The 19,249-nt window shown below is 48.1% G+C and overlaps 10 protein-coding genes across 10 annotated transcripts; 5 read left to right on the top strand and 5 right to left on the bottom strand.

Moving 5' to 3' along the window:
• Positions 1-640: 640 nt before the first annotated feature.
• FPRO_08946 (uncharacterized protein) lies at positions 641-1,426 on the bottom strand (the record flags this gene model as incomplete). The annotated part of the gene is made up of 3 exons (XM_031224571.1): positions 641-931; positions 976-1,168; positions 1,215-1,426. 3 exons carry the CDS (start codon positions 1,424-1,426, stop codon positions 641-643), a joined length of 696 nt encoding a protein of 231 aa, XP_031089816.1.
• A 698-nt stretch (positions 1,427-2,124) lies between these two features.
• Positions 2,125-2,619, top strand: FPRO_08947 (uncharacterized protein; the record flags this gene model as incomplete). The annotated part of the gene is made up of 1 exon (XM_031224568.1): positions 2,125-2,619. One exon carries the CDS (start codon positions 2,125-2,127, stop codon positions 2,617-2,619), a length of 495 nt encoding a protein of 164 aa, XP_031089815.1.
• A 176-nt stretch (positions 2,620-2,795) lies between these two features.
• Positions 2,796-4,037, bottom strand: FPRO_08948 (uncharacterized protein; the record flags this gene model as incomplete). Its single annotated transcript, XM_031224567.1, has 1 exon — positions 2,796-4,037. The coding sequence occupies one exon, from the start codon at positions 4,035-4,037 to the stop codon at positions 2,796-2,798; it is 1,242 nt and encodes a 413-aa protein (XP_031089814.1).
• Positions 4,038-6,431: 2,394 nt separating this feature from the next.
• FPRO_08949 (uncharacterized protein) lies at positions 6,432-8,558 on the top strand (the record flags this gene model as incomplete). Its single annotated transcript, XM_031224566.1, has 6 exons — positions 6,432-6,548; positions 7,313-7,555; positions 7,600-7,802; positions 7,852-7,943; positions 7,989-8,159; positions 8,206-8,558. 6 exons carry the CDS (start codon positions 6,432-6,434, stop codon positions 8,556-8,558), a joined length of 1,179 nt encoding a protein of 392 aa, XP_031089813.1.
• Positions 8,559-8,855: 297 nt separating this feature from the next.
• FPRO_08950 (endo-1,4-beta-xylanase) lies at positions 8,856-9,652 on the bottom strand (the record flags this gene model as incomplete). The annotated part of the gene is made up of 3 exons (XM_031224565.1): positions 8,856-9,170; positions 9,217-9,307; positions 9,363-9,652. The coding sequence occupies 3 exons, from the start codon at positions 9,650-9,652 to the stop codon at positions 8,856-8,858; spliced, it is 696 nt and encodes a 231-aa protein (XP_031089812.1).
• A 2,317-nt stretch (positions 9,653-11,969) lies between these two features.
• FPRO_08951 (uncharacterized protein) lies at positions 11,970-12,287 on the bottom strand (the record flags this gene model as incomplete). The annotated part of the gene is made up of 2 exons (XM_031224564.1): positions 11,970-12,086; positions 12,135-12,287. 2 exons carry the CDS (start codon positions 12,285-12,287, stop codon positions 11,970-11,972), a joined length of 270 nt encoding a protein of 89 aa, XP_031089811.1.
• A 1,005-nt stretch (positions 12,288-13,292) lies between these two features.
• Positions 13,293-14,064, top strand: FPRO_08952 (uncharacterized protein; the record flags this gene model as incomplete). Its single annotated transcript, XM_031224563.1, has 3 exons — positions 13,293-13,530; positions 13,577-13,724; positions 13,773-14,064. The coding sequence occupies 3 exons, from the start codon at positions 13,293-13,295 to the stop codon at positions 14,062-14,064; spliced, it is 678 nt and encodes a 225-aa protein (XP_031089810.1).
• Positions 14,065-15,131: 1,067 nt separating this feature from the next.
• FPRO_08953 (uncharacterized protein) lies at positions 15,132-16,055 on the top strand (the record flags this gene model as incomplete). Its single annotated transcript, XM_031224562.1, has 1 exon — positions 15,132-16,055. The coding sequence occupies one exon, from the start codon at positions 15,132-15,134 to the stop codon at positions 16,053-16,055; it is 924 nt and encodes a 307-aa protein (XP_031089809.1).
• A 430-nt stretch (positions 16,056-16,485) lies between these two features.
• Positions 16,486-17,651, top strand: FPRO_08954 (uncharacterized protein; the record flags this gene model as incomplete). Its single annotated transcript, XM_031224561.1, has 7 exons — positions 16,486-16,588; positions 16,639-16,732; positions 16,779-16,916; positions 16,964-17,122; positions 17,174-17,276; positions 17,327-17,493; positions 17,546-17,651. The coding sequence occupies 7 exons, from the start codon at positions 16,486-16,488 to the stop codon at positions 17,649-17,651; spliced, it is 870 nt and encodes a 289-aa protein (XP_031089808.1).
• A 99-nt stretch (positions 17,652-17,750) lies between these two features.
• On the bottom strand, positions 17,751-19,183 carry FPRO_08955 (uncharacterized protein; the record flags this gene model as incomplete). The annotated part of the gene is made up of 2 exons (XM_031224560.1): positions 17,751-18,944; positions 18,992-19,183. The coding sequence occupies 2 exons, from the start codon at positions 19,181-19,183 to the stop codon at positions 17,751-17,753; spliced, it is 1,386 nt and encodes a 461-aa protein (XP_031089807.1).
• Between the last annotated feature and the right edge of the window lie 66 nt (positions 19,184-19,249).

Genomic DNA, 19,249 nt, shown 5'->3' with positions numbered 1-19,249 from the left:
GAGGGCTTCACTCTTAACCCGCCAGATTCTGTTCTCGACACCATGACTGATGAAGTAGCGAAACTAGGCACTCTATGAAGAATTGTTTGTTTCTGTTTTATCATGAATAATATTTCCATCCTCGGCCTTGTAGACAAACTCTCAGTTGTTCGGGCATGACCACCATAGAACTATATATTTGCAAATAGCTAACATGGTTAAGACGATGCAGAAGTGCATTGAAGCCTCTCTTCGCCAATCTCATGAACAAAGCTTCGTGCTTAAGACAGTGTGAGTATGTCTAATTATAACCAACGCCACATGCACTTCACGAGAGAGCCTCGACCCAGGCTGTTGAGGCAAAACAGCTAAAAGCGAAGCTTCCAGTGCAAAATATGCTTCATCTTCCTAATTCGTGGATCCTGGCCCAGATTCTTAAATAAGTCTTCTTTAGCGAGATCTTGGTCAATTGTTTAAAGACACAAACTGTTCTTGGGTGAGGATATAACTTCAATCATCTGGCATAGAAGTTATTTACCATCTATTGATTTTGCGCTATAAATCAGGACGTTCTTGTCTGCAGGAACCCATTCGCCGTTCAAATCTCAATGCTCATCTAACTTACAAACCACACATCAATTGCTTACCAACTTTCCATGAACTAATTCTCAATCATGGAGCTCATCTTCCTCAAATACTCCCTTCCCCCCTCAACGATCCTTCTGTTGAGAATAACAAACTCGTCCGTCTCACTCCCCTCAACAGCCAAATACGTAAAGAACGCACCCAGCTCCTCATTCTTGATAACATAATCATCACCCAAGAGCACTTGAGCCAAATACCCAGGAACTCTCATCCTCTGGGTAATGACGCCTCCGGGTCTCAGCATCCAAGCCTTCCAAACAGTCGCGTGCTCTTTCGCGACGTCTAGCGAGCGAATCTCATACAGTCCCTGAACCTGTCAGTAGTGGTGAGATGAAATGGAAGGGGACATACTTTGAGTTTACGTGGGTAGTCGTTCACCCATAACTTGGCGTCTTGTTCCTGCACAACCCACTTCCCACTAAGATGAATAAATCGAAACGGTTCGCGCTTAGGCTGTTTCTCAAGAAGACCCGCGAAAGCAGTTTGAAACGCGAGGGGATACTCCATATCCACATTCACGTTTCCTCTATACGACCCCATGGCACTAATGTCATCAGCCCCGAATCCCAGTCAGTAAAAAGATAACTTACCAAATCATGGCAGCAGCATCAACATGCGGGAAAAGAGTATCTTCAGACCATTTTAAAAAATCGCTTATCATAACGGTCTGAAGTTTGGGATGATCTGAAGGAAGGGCGCGGCGCACGAAGGCGACTACGGATGTGACCTTTGGATGGGAGAGACATTGGCGGAGGGCTTCGCTGCCGATGGAGCCTGATGCGCCGAGGAAGAGGACTTTCATGTTAATTGCGTCTATTGTGTTGAAGTCTGGTTTGTGTGAGGGTGATGGGGCTCAAGGGACATTCATATAAAGGGAGCGTTAAATGTTCTTGGAAATAGCTGGTTGCGGACTTTCAAGGATGACGATCCCAAAGTCCGCTGGCGTGGACCAGCCAGCTGTCTTGGCGTGCTCATCTGATTGCATGCGAGGCTACTAGCCATAAGGAATGTGTTTAGTTTAAAAATGTGAGAATTCTGGAGCTTGGCTTATGGACTGGCTTACTTTGTCAAGCGATACGCTGTACGAAAATGGAGAGAGTGGAAATTAATTCTCCGCAGTGGTGGTGTCGTGGCTCACATCAGCCAATTCATTGCTACTGCAGGTTATACATTCAAGGCACCGTTAATTAATATTGATACCGGATGAGCTAGTTAATAGCTGCATCTTGTTTGACACGAAATAATTGTATTCAACTTGACACATCATCAGTCGCGGTGTTGTTAGGCAGCCAATATCGCTATGTGCGTCATCAACGTCGGCCAGCCGAATGCCGGGTAGGCTACTCTTCGCTGACTTGACTCACTGACCCGGCCCGGTCCTCAATCAAGATGAGCCATTGACTCAAGAATGAATGTCAAGGAGTGACTGAATATTATCTTTGGATAGTATTCTCTGTCAGTTGTATCATCTGGATACCCATCCTCCGTGAACGCGACAACATGGCCGAATTAATGCCTGACCCTCCCTTCATCTCGCCAGACCTCACCCTCACCCGCGCCCAAGCAAGTGACGTACCCGCAATTCAATCGATGGTCAACGCAGCATATGAGAAATACATCCCCCGAATCGGCAAGCCTCCAGCTCCAATGACAGCAGACTACCCATCTCTACTCACAACCCACGACATCTTCATCCTTCGCACCTCTCAATCCCCCGTCGGCGCGCTCGTTCTCCAGCACGATCCAGGCTCCGACGCCATAAAGATCGAGAACTTAGTAGTTGACCCAAGCGCACAAGGTCGAGGCTACGGGAAGGTATTGATGCGCTATGCAGAAGACTTTGCGAGGTCGCGAGGTAGCAATGCGTTGGAGCTGTACACGAATGTCAAGATGTTTGAGAATCTGGGGCTGTACCTTAAGATGGGGTTTGTAGAGACTGCGCGGAGGGAGGAGGATGGCTTTGAACGCGTATATTTCCGTAAAGAGTTAGAATAATATGTAAATGATAACTTTTATTTATTGCGATGCTTTAATTGAGCGTCATGTACAGATGGCGACGCGCTGAAGAAACCCGCTCCATCGCTTGCGCCAATTGATCGCCACTTCAACGCGACGATCCCCATCACCACAAATGCACAGACCAGTATATATGTATATGTCGGGTATCTCTATCACGCCAACGATCCCTTCAACCTCTCAAAACTAAAGTTCCATACCTCCGCCCTTCGCGGCCCATCACTCGACTCAACCAGCCCAACGTGCTGCAAAACACTCGGATCAAGCGCCCACTTGCTCAGCCCATGGTCTCTCGCGTAGTCCTCCATGATCATATCTCCCGGGAACTGGAACGGCGGCTCGCGCAGAAAATCCTGCAGGTTCTGTAGATGATGGTTCGGGAACACCAGGCCTTGCGCACAACACCCGTAGCGTGGCATCTCACGCACAGTCGGGGAGCGTGTGAATAATCGGTGGAGGGTGATGCGCCCCGTTACGAAGGCGAGCGCTAAACAGGCGGGGATCCAGAGACCCAGGAGCAGAGCGACGGTCTGTGCAAAGTCTTTGGTTGCGAAGGACCCGGCGTGGCGGCGCTGTCTGCATCGGAGTACGAGGAGAAGACAGGCTATCAAGGCGGTGTATCCTAGGATGACGACCTTGAGGTAGTCAAAGATCTCTTCGTTGTTCCAGCCCATATAGATCTCGGAGTAGAAGAGGCGCAGGTACATCCAGTCTTTATGCGCATCGGTCGCCTTTTGCTCAACCTCGATGACACCCTTTTTGAACCGCGTGAACCAATCGGGCGTGGCTATTATATCGTCTTCGATGAGGGCGAAATACGTCGGATCGCGTCGCCGACACGCTTCGAAGAGGACGGAGTGGTCGAGTCGAATGTTCTCCACGCGATCGTCACTTCGTCCCATTCCACGAACATCGTGAGGAAGAACCTTGTAATTGAGTTTTGAATCGGTCTTTGAGTCGTTCGAGTACACTAGCACATCGTCCGCAAGCCCAAACAACCAATCCTTCCCGTAAGCAAAGTGCTTCGTCGGATCTTTATCCGCCAGCAGCACAACAATGTGAATCTGATTGCGCTCATTCGGCGTCAACGTATCGACAAGACTGCCCACGGTATGTGCCAGAAACCCCGACGTCGTGCGATTTATACTCGGAATGCCGATGCACAGGAACTCATTGTCGACTTGTACTTCGGTGCGCTGCTTGTGCGCGACGGGAAAGATCTCGCGCTCGAGGTACTCGTCGACCTGTTTCTCGCGGAGGGCAGAGTAGCGACGGTTAAAGGCGATGCGGGACTTGTAGAAGAAAGAGGACGGGTCGTCGTAGGAGTTGTGGTAGGACCAGATCAGGGCGGTGAACCACACCAGCCAGAAGCCGATGTTTGCGTGGGAAGGGCGCATGGCGTCATGTCGCGTGCGGTTTGGAGAGGATGTTGGAGAGAGAGAATTGATGGAAGCGAATTGGTTTGGGGAGGTTCGGGGAGCGGCCGCTGGGGTTACAGTGGTTACCCCGCTGTACCGGAATTAGAAAGGGGAGTGATTGGTCGGTTTGCGGGGCCCCTTTTTTGGGAACGCTAAGCCTTACGCTTTGATTGGTGATATCATTACACGTGCTGAATCCTTCAAGAGGCATCCGAGGTGCAGTTTTTGCCGAGAAATTCAGGAACGGGTCGGTCAGTGACAAGAGATTGAGGGAATCAGAGTCTGAGGTAATTTGGCATACTCAGTGACAGTAGCAGTGCTTGGAGCTGCTGCTTGTTAGGCAACCTGGTGGTGTACGTGTCGCGCATTGACAAGCGGCAACGCCAGTGTATCAGCCGTGATTATCTCGACCCTAATGTGAGCAAGACACAATGCTCTCTGCGACAATGGATGTTGGAAGGAAAATACTGGCTTCTGATCAGTACGTGCTAAATGAACTTGATATGAGTGTGACAAAGAAAATGACAGCGAGCTTTGTCATGACACGAAAAACTACTGTTTGGCTATATCTGTTGGAGCTATCTCGATAGGAGGAGATTCAGTGCCATCTAGCACAATCTTTAGACTTGCGATGCTTTCAGGGATATTGGAATCTGTCAGTTTACTCGCAGCTGTCATTCATAATCTTCTCCTCTACCCGTCATGTCTGCGCTGAGTGAGACCTCTAAATAATGACGCGAGACTCGAAGTAAATGTTGGGAATCAAGGACATACAGAGAAAGACAATTCTGCAGGCATTTTATGTGCGTTTAACACCCCCTTTTACAGTGAAAGGAGTTCAAATTGGCCGTGACGAAACTCAACGATAGGGGAATGATTCATATGCCTGCCATGTCTACCATGGATATAAGCTCACCGTTGGCCCAACTTCAGCTGGAACATCACACTTCAGGAGACACACAACACAAACACTACAGAACTGCACAATCACAGCAAAATCCAAGATCGAACCGCAATCTGTCACTATGTCTTCCAGCAATGCCACCCTAGACCCTTCTCTTTCCCCTCCCGTCCAGGTACAGAATCCTCACACTGGACACATCAATCACGATGCCAGCAAGGAAAGCGCAATGTCTCTCTGCGCCTGCAAGATTCTGCCGCAATGCATGAACCTTGTAGCCACTAGGGGCTCCCGATGTCAACCTTGTGAAGCGATTTGCCCTGATCTTGAGCCAGAAGTGCCGCTAGTGACAAACGGAACATCATGAGGACATGGAACCTGGCCAACCGATTATGAGAGCCACTGGAAGTGGGTTTCGATAATACTTACGGCGGATTCTTATACATAATACTCTGTAACTCCCTGTGATGGGCTTACTTGTTGATAATAAAGAGGATCTCTCATCAATCCGGCTCACTTTGTCAGTATACTCCGTATGAACGAAGTATTTGTCATTGAGGTTTTATGATCAAACTTCAGTAATACTCCAACGATGCCCATTAGATACCCCAAGTAGCCGCGTATAGCAAGCTCTGCTACCATCGCGAAGTGAAGTTGATGATCTTCCCGTCAGTGATATGTTACTACGTCAAAAGCTATATAAACCCCCCTGCGAGGTCCATGAACTTGAAGCCACCCTTCAACCTAGCAAGCACCACTACTCAAACTGAGAAATACGTACTACAAAGTCACAAGGCCAACACCGACGCCACGAAGTTTCCGAACATCCACATTCTCCCCTCTGAGGCTCTTGATATAGCCATTTCAGATTGCCAAGTCAGGCAAATGGCCAACCAAACATGCGCATGCACCATTTGTAATACCTGCACGAATGTTGTTATGCAGACTAAGATGAAGCTGTGCGAGGCATGTCTTGGGGGGACACATAATGCTCAGTAACGGGACTAGGGCAATGTAGCTACAGACAGCAAAGTACGGAAGAGGACTTTCTTTTACTCATATGATAGTGGATAGTCGTTTTCCGTGCTCACAGAATCCAAACTCGGTAAATGTTCTCTTGTGATTTAGATTCTTTGTTCAAAGCCTTGTAGTGATTACTCCGAACAGTCTTGTTCACAGTGGGACATGATTGTCACAAATTGTGAACAGATGCGAGTGGCAAGAGACTGAACAACTCAACTCTGTTCAAGTATCAGGCAGTCACAGTACATAGATGTTTCGCTGCTGTCACTGGCAGCGACCTAGAATATCCGACTTTTCATCTCACCTTACCACTGGCATCTCGCAGACTCTACAACAGGGTATATATGGCTGTTTCACTCGCCATCCAAGTCTGTAAACTTACAAGACACGTCCAAAGTCACAGACACAGCACCTTACGTACTCCAACCCGTCATTACATTCAGAACACCATGTCTCAAAACAGCTCAGCCCCCAGCACGCCTTTCAGCACTACTAATACCAGAGCACCAACGGCAGTCACTGATCCTTCGAAAAAAATCAACGGCCCCAAGCAGCTTGCCAACAAGGTCTGTCGCTGCCCCTGCGTTTGCCAGGAGGTTTGCCGCTCCGACGACTATTACTGCGATCCATGCATTGAAGCAAGACATAACTACCTTCCTCCCGGTCTTGATAAGTCAGGCTAGGCACCAGAGAGCACAGAGACTTGACACACCAGAAGATGATGCCGAAGGAATCGTACCCTGACCTTAGAGTAGAGCTGCTTGGATATTCTCATCACTTAGGATAGAGATCCTAAGTTATCTTACCTTACTAGGTAGGGAAACGAAGCTACAGAAAACTCTAGTTACTAGCCTCTAGGTATTAAACAAAAATACCCATTATAATCATGCTTCTTCCTCGTGACATCACTTTCTAGCCTACCAGTTCGGTGACAAGATCTACCTCCCGACACGCCATTTCCCTTCCATCCACAGGAATATTTAATACTTGCCAAGGTGGCCTCGGCCCGCAAGGCACCGTCAATCCCCTAAAACGTCCAGACCTAATCCCAATCCACTGTAGAATAACTGACGCTTCCATCTTAGCGCCACAGTTGGCATGTTGCCAAGAAAGGCAAGACACGAAGAAATGCCAGGGCCAAACTCAAACTCAAGCCATTTTATTGCCGAAGACCCGTTTGACGCGGTTATAAACAGCTAACTCGCTCTTATGCCCATTCCCCTTCTCGTAAAGTGCTGTTGGCATGTTGTCGCGATGAAGAATCCAGATGCAAAGGATATTCTTGTAAGGTCTGCGCTTGTACAGGACGGACTGGTGCTAATGGTTGCAGGTTTCTCAAATACTCGTGGTCATAGCGACGATCCTCGTTATCGCGCGCCTCAATCTTCGACTGCGGATACAAAAGCGAAAATTACTACTCAGCGATATCTTTATGGTGGCCGCGTGGATCTCGGGCGTAATCACAGCGGCTTTCTCACCTGCGTTTGCGGTCCTCCACGCATTCGATCCCAGTGTTCATACGACGTTGGAGGGCTATCATGGAGGATCTGCCAATTTGGTGTTGATATTGAAGGTGAGTAGAGGAATTGGGTAGTGGATGTAGCTAACGTGGTATAGTTGCTCTTTGCATCGAGTTTTCCGTTTTATACAACGCTATACTTGTGCAAAGCTGCTCTTCTGGCAGTTTATCTACAAGTATTTCCCGAGTTTATGGCCAAGAGGCGGAGATTTCTTTGGGCAACGATTTGGTTTGTTGGAGCCAGTTATGTCATCACTGTCGTGGTATTATTCTGCATTTGTCTCCCCATAAGCCGAAGCTGGTAGGTTCTTTCAGTGCATTACTAAGGTACGGCGCTGATACAGTTACAGGGATATCAGGCCTTCGAGGACGTGTCCGAAGTGGACTTATGCTGTCACCTTTCACGTTGGCTGGGGGCTGTCATTTCTTGGAGATTTGCTAGGTGAGTTGATCCTCAACTTGATAGAACGACATCTAACCAGATCAGTGTTCATTATACCATGGTTGATTGTACCAGCTCTTCACGTCAGAAGAACCTTGAGACTCGGTATATACTTCACCTTCCTCCTGGGCACCGTCAACATGGCTGTTAGTCTAGTCCGCTTTGTCATGATCTGGAAGGCCGGAGCAGACTCGAGTATATCACTCAGTACAATTGGTAAGATGTCTGCCATAAGTTTAGCGCGCCATCGCTGATTTCATAGTAGTCCTTTGGAGCGCTTTAGATGTCAACATAGGTCTCGTCGTCGCTTGCCTCCCGTCACTGCGCCCTTATTTTGGATCACGAACAATGTCCCAAGAACAAAGTCGAGAGAGCAACAGCTGGGACTCAGGCAGGAAACATTCCGGGTTTGGTAACCGAACGATATGCTTTCACTCTAAGCAGCGAGGCAGCGAGGCGTGGCCATCCTCGTCAGGCAGCCATGCGAGATACTCGTCGATAGACCAGACCGTCGTTGGGTCTTTGGATGATACAAAAGGGTTCAAGGATGCCAATGATGTTGAGCTGAGAGTTCTACCGAGAGCCAGAACGAGGGACGTAAGTTACGGTGGATAAAGGTATGAAGATTGGTTATAGAACATGATTAATGATTCACTGAGCTTGGAGGTAGTTCACGATATGTAATATTGATCAGATCAAACTTATGTACTAGAGAATGACAAGACATGATTCCAAAGAAGAAATGTCCCGCGTTGAAAAGTAAAGCTCCCTATCAATTGACACCATGTCAAGCCTTCTTCAAAATTTTCACATCCGCCATCTTCACTGTATCACCCCCAAACCATGCCAGAGAGAGATCCAACTCCCGTTGCTCGAGGCTAGCAACCTCTCACAGGCAGTTCAGTCAAAGTCTTACTTAGTCTGGACATAGATAGACGAAGATCCACTGCTCTGGTATCCCTCGGTAGCCAGGATCTGGTAGTAGTGGTTTCCAAGTCTCATACCAGCCGAGGACCAAGCATTGAAGATAGTCTGCATGTTGACAGCGCCGCTGCTACGCTTGTTGCGGCGGATGGCCCAGTACTGGTTGAAGGTCTGGATGCCGTCGATGGAGGGCTGCTGGTAGCGGGTGGTCTGGTAGAGATCGTAGGTATCGCCGTCGTTGTAGACGGTGCCCTTGTGTTGGCCAGCAGAGCCGGGGTTGTAAGTGCCGTAATTCTCGATGACCTAGATATTGTTAGTGGAGGGTTGAGGGGGGAGATGGGGCACGTACGTAGTACTCAACGAGAGGGCTGCGAGTCCAGCCGTAGACGCAGAGGTAGCCGTTACCCTGAGGGCTGAAAGAACCGCCATAGTTGATGGTTCTAGTCTGTAATCAGCAAATCATTCTTCTCAAACTCGACAATATCTTCAACTCACCGGCCAGTACCAGGGTTCCAACCCTTTCCACCAACGAAGTTACCAGTGTTGCGCCAATCAACCGTGTAGTGACTTCCCTCACCCATTTGGTAGTTGGCATAGCCACCGCCATCAGACCACCAAGAGTAGAAGTATCCGTTGTGGTAACCCTCGGAGTTGCCGGTGACTTGACGGGCCTCAAGGACTGAGGTGGAGTTGCCGTCGTCTTGCTCGTCGAGGAAGTCAAAGGGACGAGCGAGAGCTCCGGTGAGTGCCGAGGCGGCGAGGAGGAGAGACTTGAAGGAGACCATGATGTTGGCTGGATAGTTGGAGTGTAGATCGAAGAACCCTGATGAGCTGGAGAATCAATTCATTTGGTGAGCGGTATGGTCCTTATATATACTCGTAGACAGCTTCATTTCGCCTGTCACAAGTCAATGCCAAGCTTTTTAGTCCTTAATACCAATATCATCAGGCTCTTTGACTGTCTAGCTTGGTGCCCTACCTCGGAACCTGGCTCTCCGTAACTCGCAAAAGCAACCTTTTACATTCATCTTGGAAATCTCAGCCTCTTCTTCTCCACTCGCATGAAGGCCAAGTCGGTAAACACTGGAGCCAAGACGGTAAGGACTCAGGTGGCCAATGACAACCGAGGAACCCCTTACGGCCAAGAACGAGTCTCTGATGCGATTGGTAGGACGCGTACGTAAGAACTGGTGTTATGTTTCCTCCGCACTCTTCGATCAGTGGCATCCATCATTGTATTCCGGCTAAAGTCAAATACTCCGATTCCTCTTGTCCGTGGCTTGAGATCGTGACTCGGGATTCCAGCGGCTTATTGCGGGGAGGCGGGGATCATGGGGTATGGGGAGTGCACGTGGCAGATATATCATATTAGGCTGCTATACCGAAGGATAAACATGCGTGCCAAGATTAGTTTGAGGAACGAGTAAGAAAAGCAGGATGACTTGGTGTTGCAATGGGACCACTTCTAACAGCATCTCTTACTTGGCATTAATCCAGGATGTCAGTACTGAGAGCCGAATCTATTGCCGGGATGCCCAGGACATGGTTTGATGGAGTGATTGTGCTTGGCATCGCCTGCTTGCTCCTTGACGGGTAAAAGAAGCTTTGAGGCCATATATGAGTCTTGGAATCACATCAAAAGGACTTGTAATGCTACTGAACTTAAGCATAGCATTTATTCTCCACTTCCTCTCTTGAGCAGTACTCTAATATTATCTATGAGCTATACCTCGCTAATCAAGCTGATCTCCAGATCGAAGTAGTATTATCTAATGAAACACGGCGTCGGCAAACGTCACCAAAGGTTAAATTTTAAACTCACGACGCTTGATCCCGTCGGGTCAATCCGGCTCAGCATGCTTGACCCGGGCTCTTCGGATCATATGCACGATCCATGCATGCCGCATTCTGGCTAAAGTCCACGATGCACAAGGTTTCTTTTTAACCTCGGATGGTCTCCATGATCGGTAAAAGATCGACGTGTGTCTTATTCCCTGAGGAATAGTTTCCCTATTAAGGTTGTTCATCTTCATCTGCGATTGTTTAGGCTAATAGCGGTTAAACTGGCGGGAGGATATAAGTACCCAAGTATAGGGATAACGTGTTTCATGTGTAGTGCTTAGATTAGCGAGGGCGATAATCCACTTTCTGAAAGGCGATGAATGGATAGTTTCCTGGTGTCACGAGTTTAAACGGAATTGTATTGCTGATGCATCAATGCACGAGGACGGATAAGTTTGAATAGACGATGGAGTCGACTGACAGAACCATCTTGTTAAAGAACAAGGTCTGAGACGTGAGACGGAATTTGTTTTTCACAACTCCATTCCTCTGGTCTAAGTCAGCAATTGTTAGTTTTATGCTGAACTATACGTATATATGGCATCTTCAATCTAGTTGCTGTACAATGTCTGGGTGTTTAATTATGATTAGACCGTCAATCTGTCAGAGTCGGGTAAATATGGATAAGGTCGGATAGACCATGCACTACACTGAGACGTCAGCTATCATACCACTTCCGTGGTTAAGGTATACAACTCCTTGAACGGCTAAACACTTGGAGATACGATCTGGGCTTGTGTAAGATGGAGTAATCGCAGCTAGCAGTGCTGATTAGTCCCGCTATCTCTGCACTTGCGATTAGTGTCATTACCCCGGCTGATCATCATTGAAGCATCATGGCGTCGGGGACTAACACCGTTCAGCGGTACAACAAATACATTCATCATTTACCGTTTGAGAACAACAGAGCATCTACGTGCAATTCACGCGAGATGAACCTCTCCATCTATGTTATGAGCTTTACGCCCTGCAGACGATCCAGGCTAATCCCAGACTTTAGCAACATGACATCCAAGAAAGGGTAGTCTCCGCTGACCCTGTATATTTCGTAGTGGTGACGCGTCTTTTCGCATGACATGCTGTATCATTTGAGGTATGCAAGGCTCTCTCGGTGTATATAGCAGATATTTCTTAGTTTACTGGGCCACGGTATTTATTACTTAATGTCTATGACTTGTTGTTGGCAGCCCTGCTCTCATGACAAGAGCGTGAGCCTCTAACTACTGTGACTGAAGATAGTTGTCCTCACGCGACTCCTCTTTAATTTACTGTACCTTCTCCAGAATATTGTTGAAGAAACTCTTTTGCCAATTCCTCCTCCTGTTTAAAGTATGCATCGGCATCTCGGCTCGGCTTGAACGCCTCGGACCGGACAATCTTGTTTACATGTGAGTTAAAATTAAGTCTGACTCACAGGCGCCGTACCTGCTCAGTGGGGTATTCATGAATATCGAGCTTGATCACTGGGTTCTCCGGGTAAAAGTTAAGGATCAGATTGCCGGCAATCGTCTTCATGACTTCATCATAACGTTCAAGGTCATCGGCGTGGATCGCATCTCGAGCAGTAAGAAGCGCCATTGCTGCAAAATAGAAGATGGTGATGTTGACGATGATCGAGTAAAGCAGCATATTGCTAAAAGTTGGACTTTAATCTGGAGAAAAGATCCTGAGAAGATGGGGACATTCCTTTCCACTTTTAAGCATCTTACTTGCTTGGTCAGAAGCCTCGGCCACCGGCACGCATCAACTCCGGCTAATGCAATAAATAACGCAAACTTGAGACACATGTTCAGCTCCCTATCTTCGCCCTAAATGGCCAGACAGGTACTCCCGCGTCAGTAGTCGATGACGGAATGAACCGAATCTACCTCAAATAGAGTTACAGTCAGAGCGACTCTGATTTCTAGACAATGTCTGAGTCAGAGCAGTCGTATGACTTCTCGTATGAAGCCGTTGTTGGTTGTCGAGAGATGCTTCTTGAAGTTTAAGAAGGGAGATATCCGATTGGCTAGAACAAGTCATTTTGTTGGTTGGCTGTTATTTAAGAGGGCCTTTCGGCGACAGCGAGACACGCCTAACGCGAATTGAAACTCACACTCTCTGATTGGCAAAAGAAGTTACGTTTTCTCTCGTCTGAAGACGGTGTGCCGCTGATGCTCAATATTTGGAAATGAGCAAGAACCGTATGGGGGTTTTTACGATAGCTGGATGTATTTTTTGGAGTGCACTTTTGATGATGGCAGTTACAGGCTGAGAAGGAACGGACACTATAAGCCTTGACTATCAATCACTCAATCAAGCAGAAATGTGATACAGTTAAAAGAAAGAAGAAAACGTATACTTATCTATCATCTAGGCATAAGAAGCTGATAGCGACAATTGACTTACTTTCTTCTGCAACGACGAAACGCTGATTTTTAGCGCGATGTGTACAGGTTATGCTGTGAGATAAGATAAGATAAGGCCTATGACGTCGTTGTGCGGATAAAGCGGCATACCGTGAACTCAACATTTCCTGCCTTGTCAGGAAGACGCGTCTCCCCCATTTCCCTCTTCAAATGCACTGCTTCCATCAGTAGCGACATGTCGTCAACAAGTATCGAACATGCGGGGAGCTCGCTCGAGGAACAACCGCTTCTGCGACGGGGCAAGAGGAGACTTCCGTCCTTGAACATCCAGCATTGGCATTCTCATCCTTTCAAAGGTGATGAATGGAGTGTGAGGAGTACGAAGCAAAAGACTGCGCAATTTCTTTCATCGAAAGCCGGACATTACTCTGTTTTGATGCTGGTGTCGCTCGATGTTCTTAGCATGATCGCTGGTGAGTAAATTAGGTATGTTGATGAGCAAGAAACTCACAGCCACAGACTTCATTCTCAACCTGTTCAAGTGTGAGCAAGGCAAGAAGGGCTCAGACTGGGACTTGGCGTTAGAGATTCTCGGCTCTATAAGCCTGGTATTCTCATGCCTATTCGTTGTCGAACTCATTGCCTCTGTCTGGGCATTCGGCTGGAGGTTAGTCCTGTCCCTATCTCACCCAGACCTCATGGCTGACTTGTCCAGATACTTCAACTCTTGGTTTCATTGCTTCGACGCCTTCATCGTCATCGCAGGCTTCATTACAGATGTCGCACTCCGCGGTATCATCGAGGAGGTCGCTTCTCTGATTGTCGTCATGCGGCTTTGGCGAGTAGTCAAGATTATTGAAGAACTTGGCGTTGGGGCTCAAGAGCAAACAGAAGAGCTGAATGTCAAGCTCGAGAAGGTTGAGAGTGAGAATGAAGATCTTAGAAGTGAGATTTCACGGCTGAAAGGAGCGATGAAGAAGGCGGGTCTGGATCAGCAGGTATTGTGAACTGAGAGAGGTCTTAAGCGCGGGAGGTCACGGCCTTGACAGCGACTAGAAACGTATGAGGGACGACGCGATGGGTCTTCCTACAGATGGTGTCAGTCTGCTGCTGAGAAGCACTCCGAGTGAGTAGGCAGATTCAGCACGTATATCTATATTACAAAATCGTCTAGGAAAATGAGACAATCAGAGATCCGCTGTGGTGTCCGGAACGTTTTCCTTATTTTCTCCGATCCGGAAACAATACATTGCGAAGGGTGGAGCTCCCCCGCCAAAGTGATCAGCATGCCCATTTCAGGCAATTTTCCCCGCCCTGGGGATGATGTTTGACCTGCTGAAAGATGTAATATCAAATTAGTTATCGTGGCACAATTCAACTCATCGATCCTGGAAGGAATGCCCTGCTTGAAGCCTGGGGTGATGACGTAGTCAGGCCGGTCGGGTCGTCTCCAGTCGTTTCATGCATACCCGTCTTATATATGAAGGCTTCACATTACTAAAGACAAAGCCCTAGGCTACATTCAGCCAGTGTAGCTTTGAAATGATTTGTGTTCTCGCAAGAACTAAGAAATGGCTGTATTGCCTAGGTATCCGTGATACGGAACTTCTCGCACCATAACAGCTCGTCCATCGTTGACTGGCCACTCGGGAATCTTGGCATTCTCCGGATATGCAGTGAGAACAATGAGCTTATGTCAGAACGCTAGAAGCGTTCAAGTGCGATAAGAGGAACGATCCCATAGGGCCAGTGACTACGCTAACGTGTCTACACTCACCGGTTTTGATCCTGCAGTAAGCACCAATGCTACACAACAATATTACCCCATAATCATGATCGTATTAGCCTAAGTCTGTAAGAATCCTTCCTACAGAATAGTATAGCTTACAAGTATCTGGTACGTGATGTTTTACCTGATATATATCTGAATGTGCTCTAGGTTGCTATACTTCTTCTTTCCATATTCTTGCAATTCAAGAAGTCCGCCGAGTTTCTCAGCTTACTTACAAATTTTAAACCAAAACCCTCGTCATATTCTTGGAACACCGGAGTATTCGAGTGACTAGTCGTCAGAATGACACCTGAAGAAATCCAGAGCTACCTTCGAAGTCTCGCTGCCCCTCTGCGTAATGACATACCCACGCCTCTACTCCATCGACCTAGCGAGGCCGGCCTTGAGTACCAGGATGTCTTCTTTCCAAGCGAAGATGGCATTACCCTTGAGGCCTGGTATATCCCAAGACCTGGCTCGAACAAGCTTATTATCGTTAATCACCCGCTTCGCTGCAACCGATCGGGATTCCCCGCTCACCTCGAGCCCTGGAAGGCCTTCCTCGGCGGCTCCATGACTGGCAATGATTTCGAACTTAACTTCATTCCCGACTTGAAGATATTGCACGAAGCTGGCTACAACGTACTCGCTTATGACATGCGTAATTTCGGTAACAGCGGACAGGCCAACGGTGGCATTTCCGGTACTGGGCACTTCGAGTCCAGGGATGTAGTTGGCTCGTTGAACTATGTCCGCAGCCGAGAGGATACCAAAGACATGACTGTTGGCCTCTTCAGTCGTTGTCTTGGCGGTATAGCGACCTTTTTTGCCATTCACCGTCGGCCAGAAATATTCAAGGATGTCCGCTGTTTACTCGTACCGGAACCACTCTCGTATCGACCTTTTGTCGAAAGGGCCCTCGAGATGACTAGTCTTGACGACCACTTCGACGAGGTAAACAGATTGGTCAAGATTCAATCAAGTTTCGACATTGACGAGCTCTCTCCTATACCGATCATGGGGAGTGTCCGTATTCCAACATTCATTTACTCTGTACGCAACGATATTCTGACAAAGGAGAGCGATGTACAAACCATGTATGACAGAATCCCTGTTGAGGATAAGCGATTGCATTGGGTTGATGGAACAGTTCGGATGAAGGGGTACACGCACTTCCAAGAGAACCCTCAGATGTTTATTGAGTGGTTGGCTCAACACATGACATGATTCTTTCGGATCATGTGAGGCGGTGTGCGAAGGAGGACACGGGCAACTACCCGGAGCCGTGACGATGGTGATGAAGGTCTATAGGTGCAAAGTAAGAAAAGGCTTCATGTTTTCTCTCCTACGTCTATGAATTGCTCATCGAAAATTGCTCCAGTCTCGCCAACGCATCTTGCTTCCGTCTTACATGAATAGACGTTGGAGTGTACGGATATACTATAGGCATATTTGGCCAGACCTTTGCCGACCCACTATAATTATACACATGTCCATTTAAGGCAATTCTCCCCGGCGGGGTGAAGATCCTCTTTTGGGAGTCTTGGACATTGACGGGTAGAAGGCCGATTTAAATTAAACGCAGTTACGCAATTATCGCCAGTCTATTTCTTTATTTTCTCATTTCATTTTTTTATTCCTGTCTGCAGAGGCTGAAATGGTTGTCATCAAGCGATTCCGAACAGTCTGGGGCGTCGAGTCTGGAAAGGACTTTGAGAACTGGATCCCATGGTTTCCTGATCTCAAGAAGCAAGGCTACGGTGTGTTTCACACGTAGAACATGCTGTGTACAGATACTAATGTGATGTAGCTGGTGTTGAAGTTGATATCACAGACCGTGACGCCGACAACCTTCAGCAATTGCGAAAGATCTTGGATGATGTTGGCCTAGAAGCCACTGTGCTGTAAGTTGCTCATCGCAAGTCTGCGACGATGGCTGACTTTCGTAAGACTACATACAGCATGGGCGGGATACGTTGGAGGTAGGCCTAGAGATCTCACGCCAGATGTTCACCTCGATATTTACCGGGACAACCTCGAGCGTGCAAAGATCTTGAAGCCTGTCAAGATCAACGCCCAATCCGGAGGGTGAGTCCAATCATTCCGAGCGTTCCATTTGAAGTTAAAGATAGTAGGGATTACTGGAGTCTTGACGAATCGGTTTATTTCTACCAGAAGACCCTCGCCATCGACAAGGAGCTGGGTCTCACGGGCCTCGTCAGCCACGAAACGCATCGCAATAGGTCATTGTTCACGCCGTATGCTGCCAAGTATATCTTACCAAAGATCCCAGAGTAAGCTGATACTATAGTGAGACCCGTGCATGTAGGCTGACCATGTGCAAGGCTTCGAGTGACGGCAGACGTTTCTCACTGGGTTGTCGTCTGCGAAAGACTTCTCGACCTTGGTGAGGAAGACAAAGAGATTCTTGATCTGCTTATCCCAAGAGTACGATAATTCCTCCCCAGTAGCCTTGAACAGTTACTCACAGTATCTAGGTAACCCATATTCATGCACGTATTGGCACGACTCAGTCCTCTCAGTGTCCCGAGCCAGAAGATCCCGTGTTCAAGGAGGAGCGAGACTTCTTCGAGAGGCTCTGGCTGCGTATTGTCAAGGCGCGAAGCAAGGATAGTGATCTTATCACTTTTGTACCCGAATATGGGTAGGTGGATTCCATGAATTGAGCTCTAGTTACGTATTGCTGACATTTACAGCCCATATCCATATCACCCTTACGGGAGTGTCAGAACGCATGGCCAGGTTGCTGATAGTGAGGGTGCGAGGTTGCAGAAGCTCTTTGAAGAGAGCCTGAAGCAGTAAAGGACCACCGAATGCGCAGCATAGAGATCAGGTTGCTTATTGTCCAGGACGAGATATCTAGAGTCTATGCAAGGTTATTATATCGATGTCTGTACTTCTCTACCATCCACTAGCTCGAACCCATACGTCAACAATCTTAGTCGTATCTCCTTCCGAAGAGTCAACGACTAGATACCATCCATACAAAGCTCCCGCAACGCAAGCATGGTTCGGGAATATGACGACATCCTGTCCAACCTCCAATGGAACCGGGGGCAAAGAGGACGTATTCTCGCCGTCAGCGTGTTCCCATGCCGCGATGGAGTGTTCCTGGCTGATTCTATCAATGATCAAACGTCTAGCATTATCGGATGTCTTCTTATAAGACGATTGACTGATGACCCCCCAACCTGGGTATGCGGCGCACGGTTCGCGGCCAAGTCCAAGACATCCAACAGCAACCAATGCTTCAGGCTGCGACCTCTCATTGTCATTGTAGACACTGCAAACTTCAGCAATGATGGAAATAGCAATCTCCTCTTCAAAGGATCCCAGTTCTCTCCTCGAGTTGGTTGATACTTGTTGCATGTCAAGGATCGAGTATACACCGGCGTGAAGCTCGAGCCTGGTATTAACTCCACCAGGATTCCCGGTCGTGACAGCTTGAATTGACTCCCGTAGAGACTGAGCTGCTGGTGATAAATCCCCTTGTGACGTAACCAGGTTCTCAACTGCTGTCACCTGGGGAGATGCCCCGACGCTGATGATGAGCTCTTTGTCCTTGGAGAAGAGCTGACCATGGGCGTTGACTGCATCAAGGCAACCCTGAATCTCTCCTTCAAGGTTCGCCATGGCTTGCTCGGCAGTTGTGTCCTTGTAGCTTAAACTACTATGGGAGTACAGTCCGAGCAACTCAGCCTCACCATTGGCCTCAAGCTGTGCAAGTGCCTCGATGAGACCGTTCTTGTTCATAGCTGTTGGCGGTAATCCTGCACGATGATACCCCGTGTCGACCTTGAGGAACACTCTCGCGGGAAACTTGGCATGTCGCGAGAACGCTTTGACAGAATCGAGCTGGGATGGGTGATCGATAAGCACAGAGATGCTCCCTTGCCCCAGATCGGCGCCAAGTGCTGCAAGTCGTGAGATTTGCGAGCGGGGTAAAGGAAGGCCGTAGAGGATATCAAGACGCCGACCTGCATTTCTATACTCTTTCAGGAGAGGTAGGAGATGCTCAATCTCCGCTAGAGTTGATACAATGAGCTTGACATCGCCACTTCCTTGGCCGACTTGGAGACGTGTTGCCTCTATTGTCTGAAATTTGTTAGCGTGGGGACTTATGCGAACTTGGTATATCTGACCTTATGAGTCTTCACATGCGCTCGAAAACCGAGACCGAGAGTTTCAACGGCATTGAGCATGGACTGACAATGGCGGTTGACCCTGGCTCTGTCTAGTATGACTGCGGGCTTGGGAACATCATGGATGCTTTTGCCGACGTAGAATTGGCGCAACTCTTCCATTGGAGGGGTATGTCTTTGAGGGACCGCCATTTTCAAAGATCAGACAAAGTGATAGGTACGATACGAAGTTAATATGTGCCTGGAGGATAATCTCAA

Source organism: Fusarium proliferatum, assembly GCF_900067095.1.
Source record: "Fusarium proliferatum ET1 genome assembly, contig: FPRO_scaffold016, whole genome shotgun sequence".
In the NCBI taxonomy this organism is placed as follows: Eukaryota; Fungi; Ascomycota; class Sordariomycetes; order Hypocreales; family Nectriaceae; genus Fusarium; species Fusarium proliferatum.
Note: the sequence above shows the minus strand (reverse complement) of the source record. Positions and strands in the feature narration are given on the sequence as shown.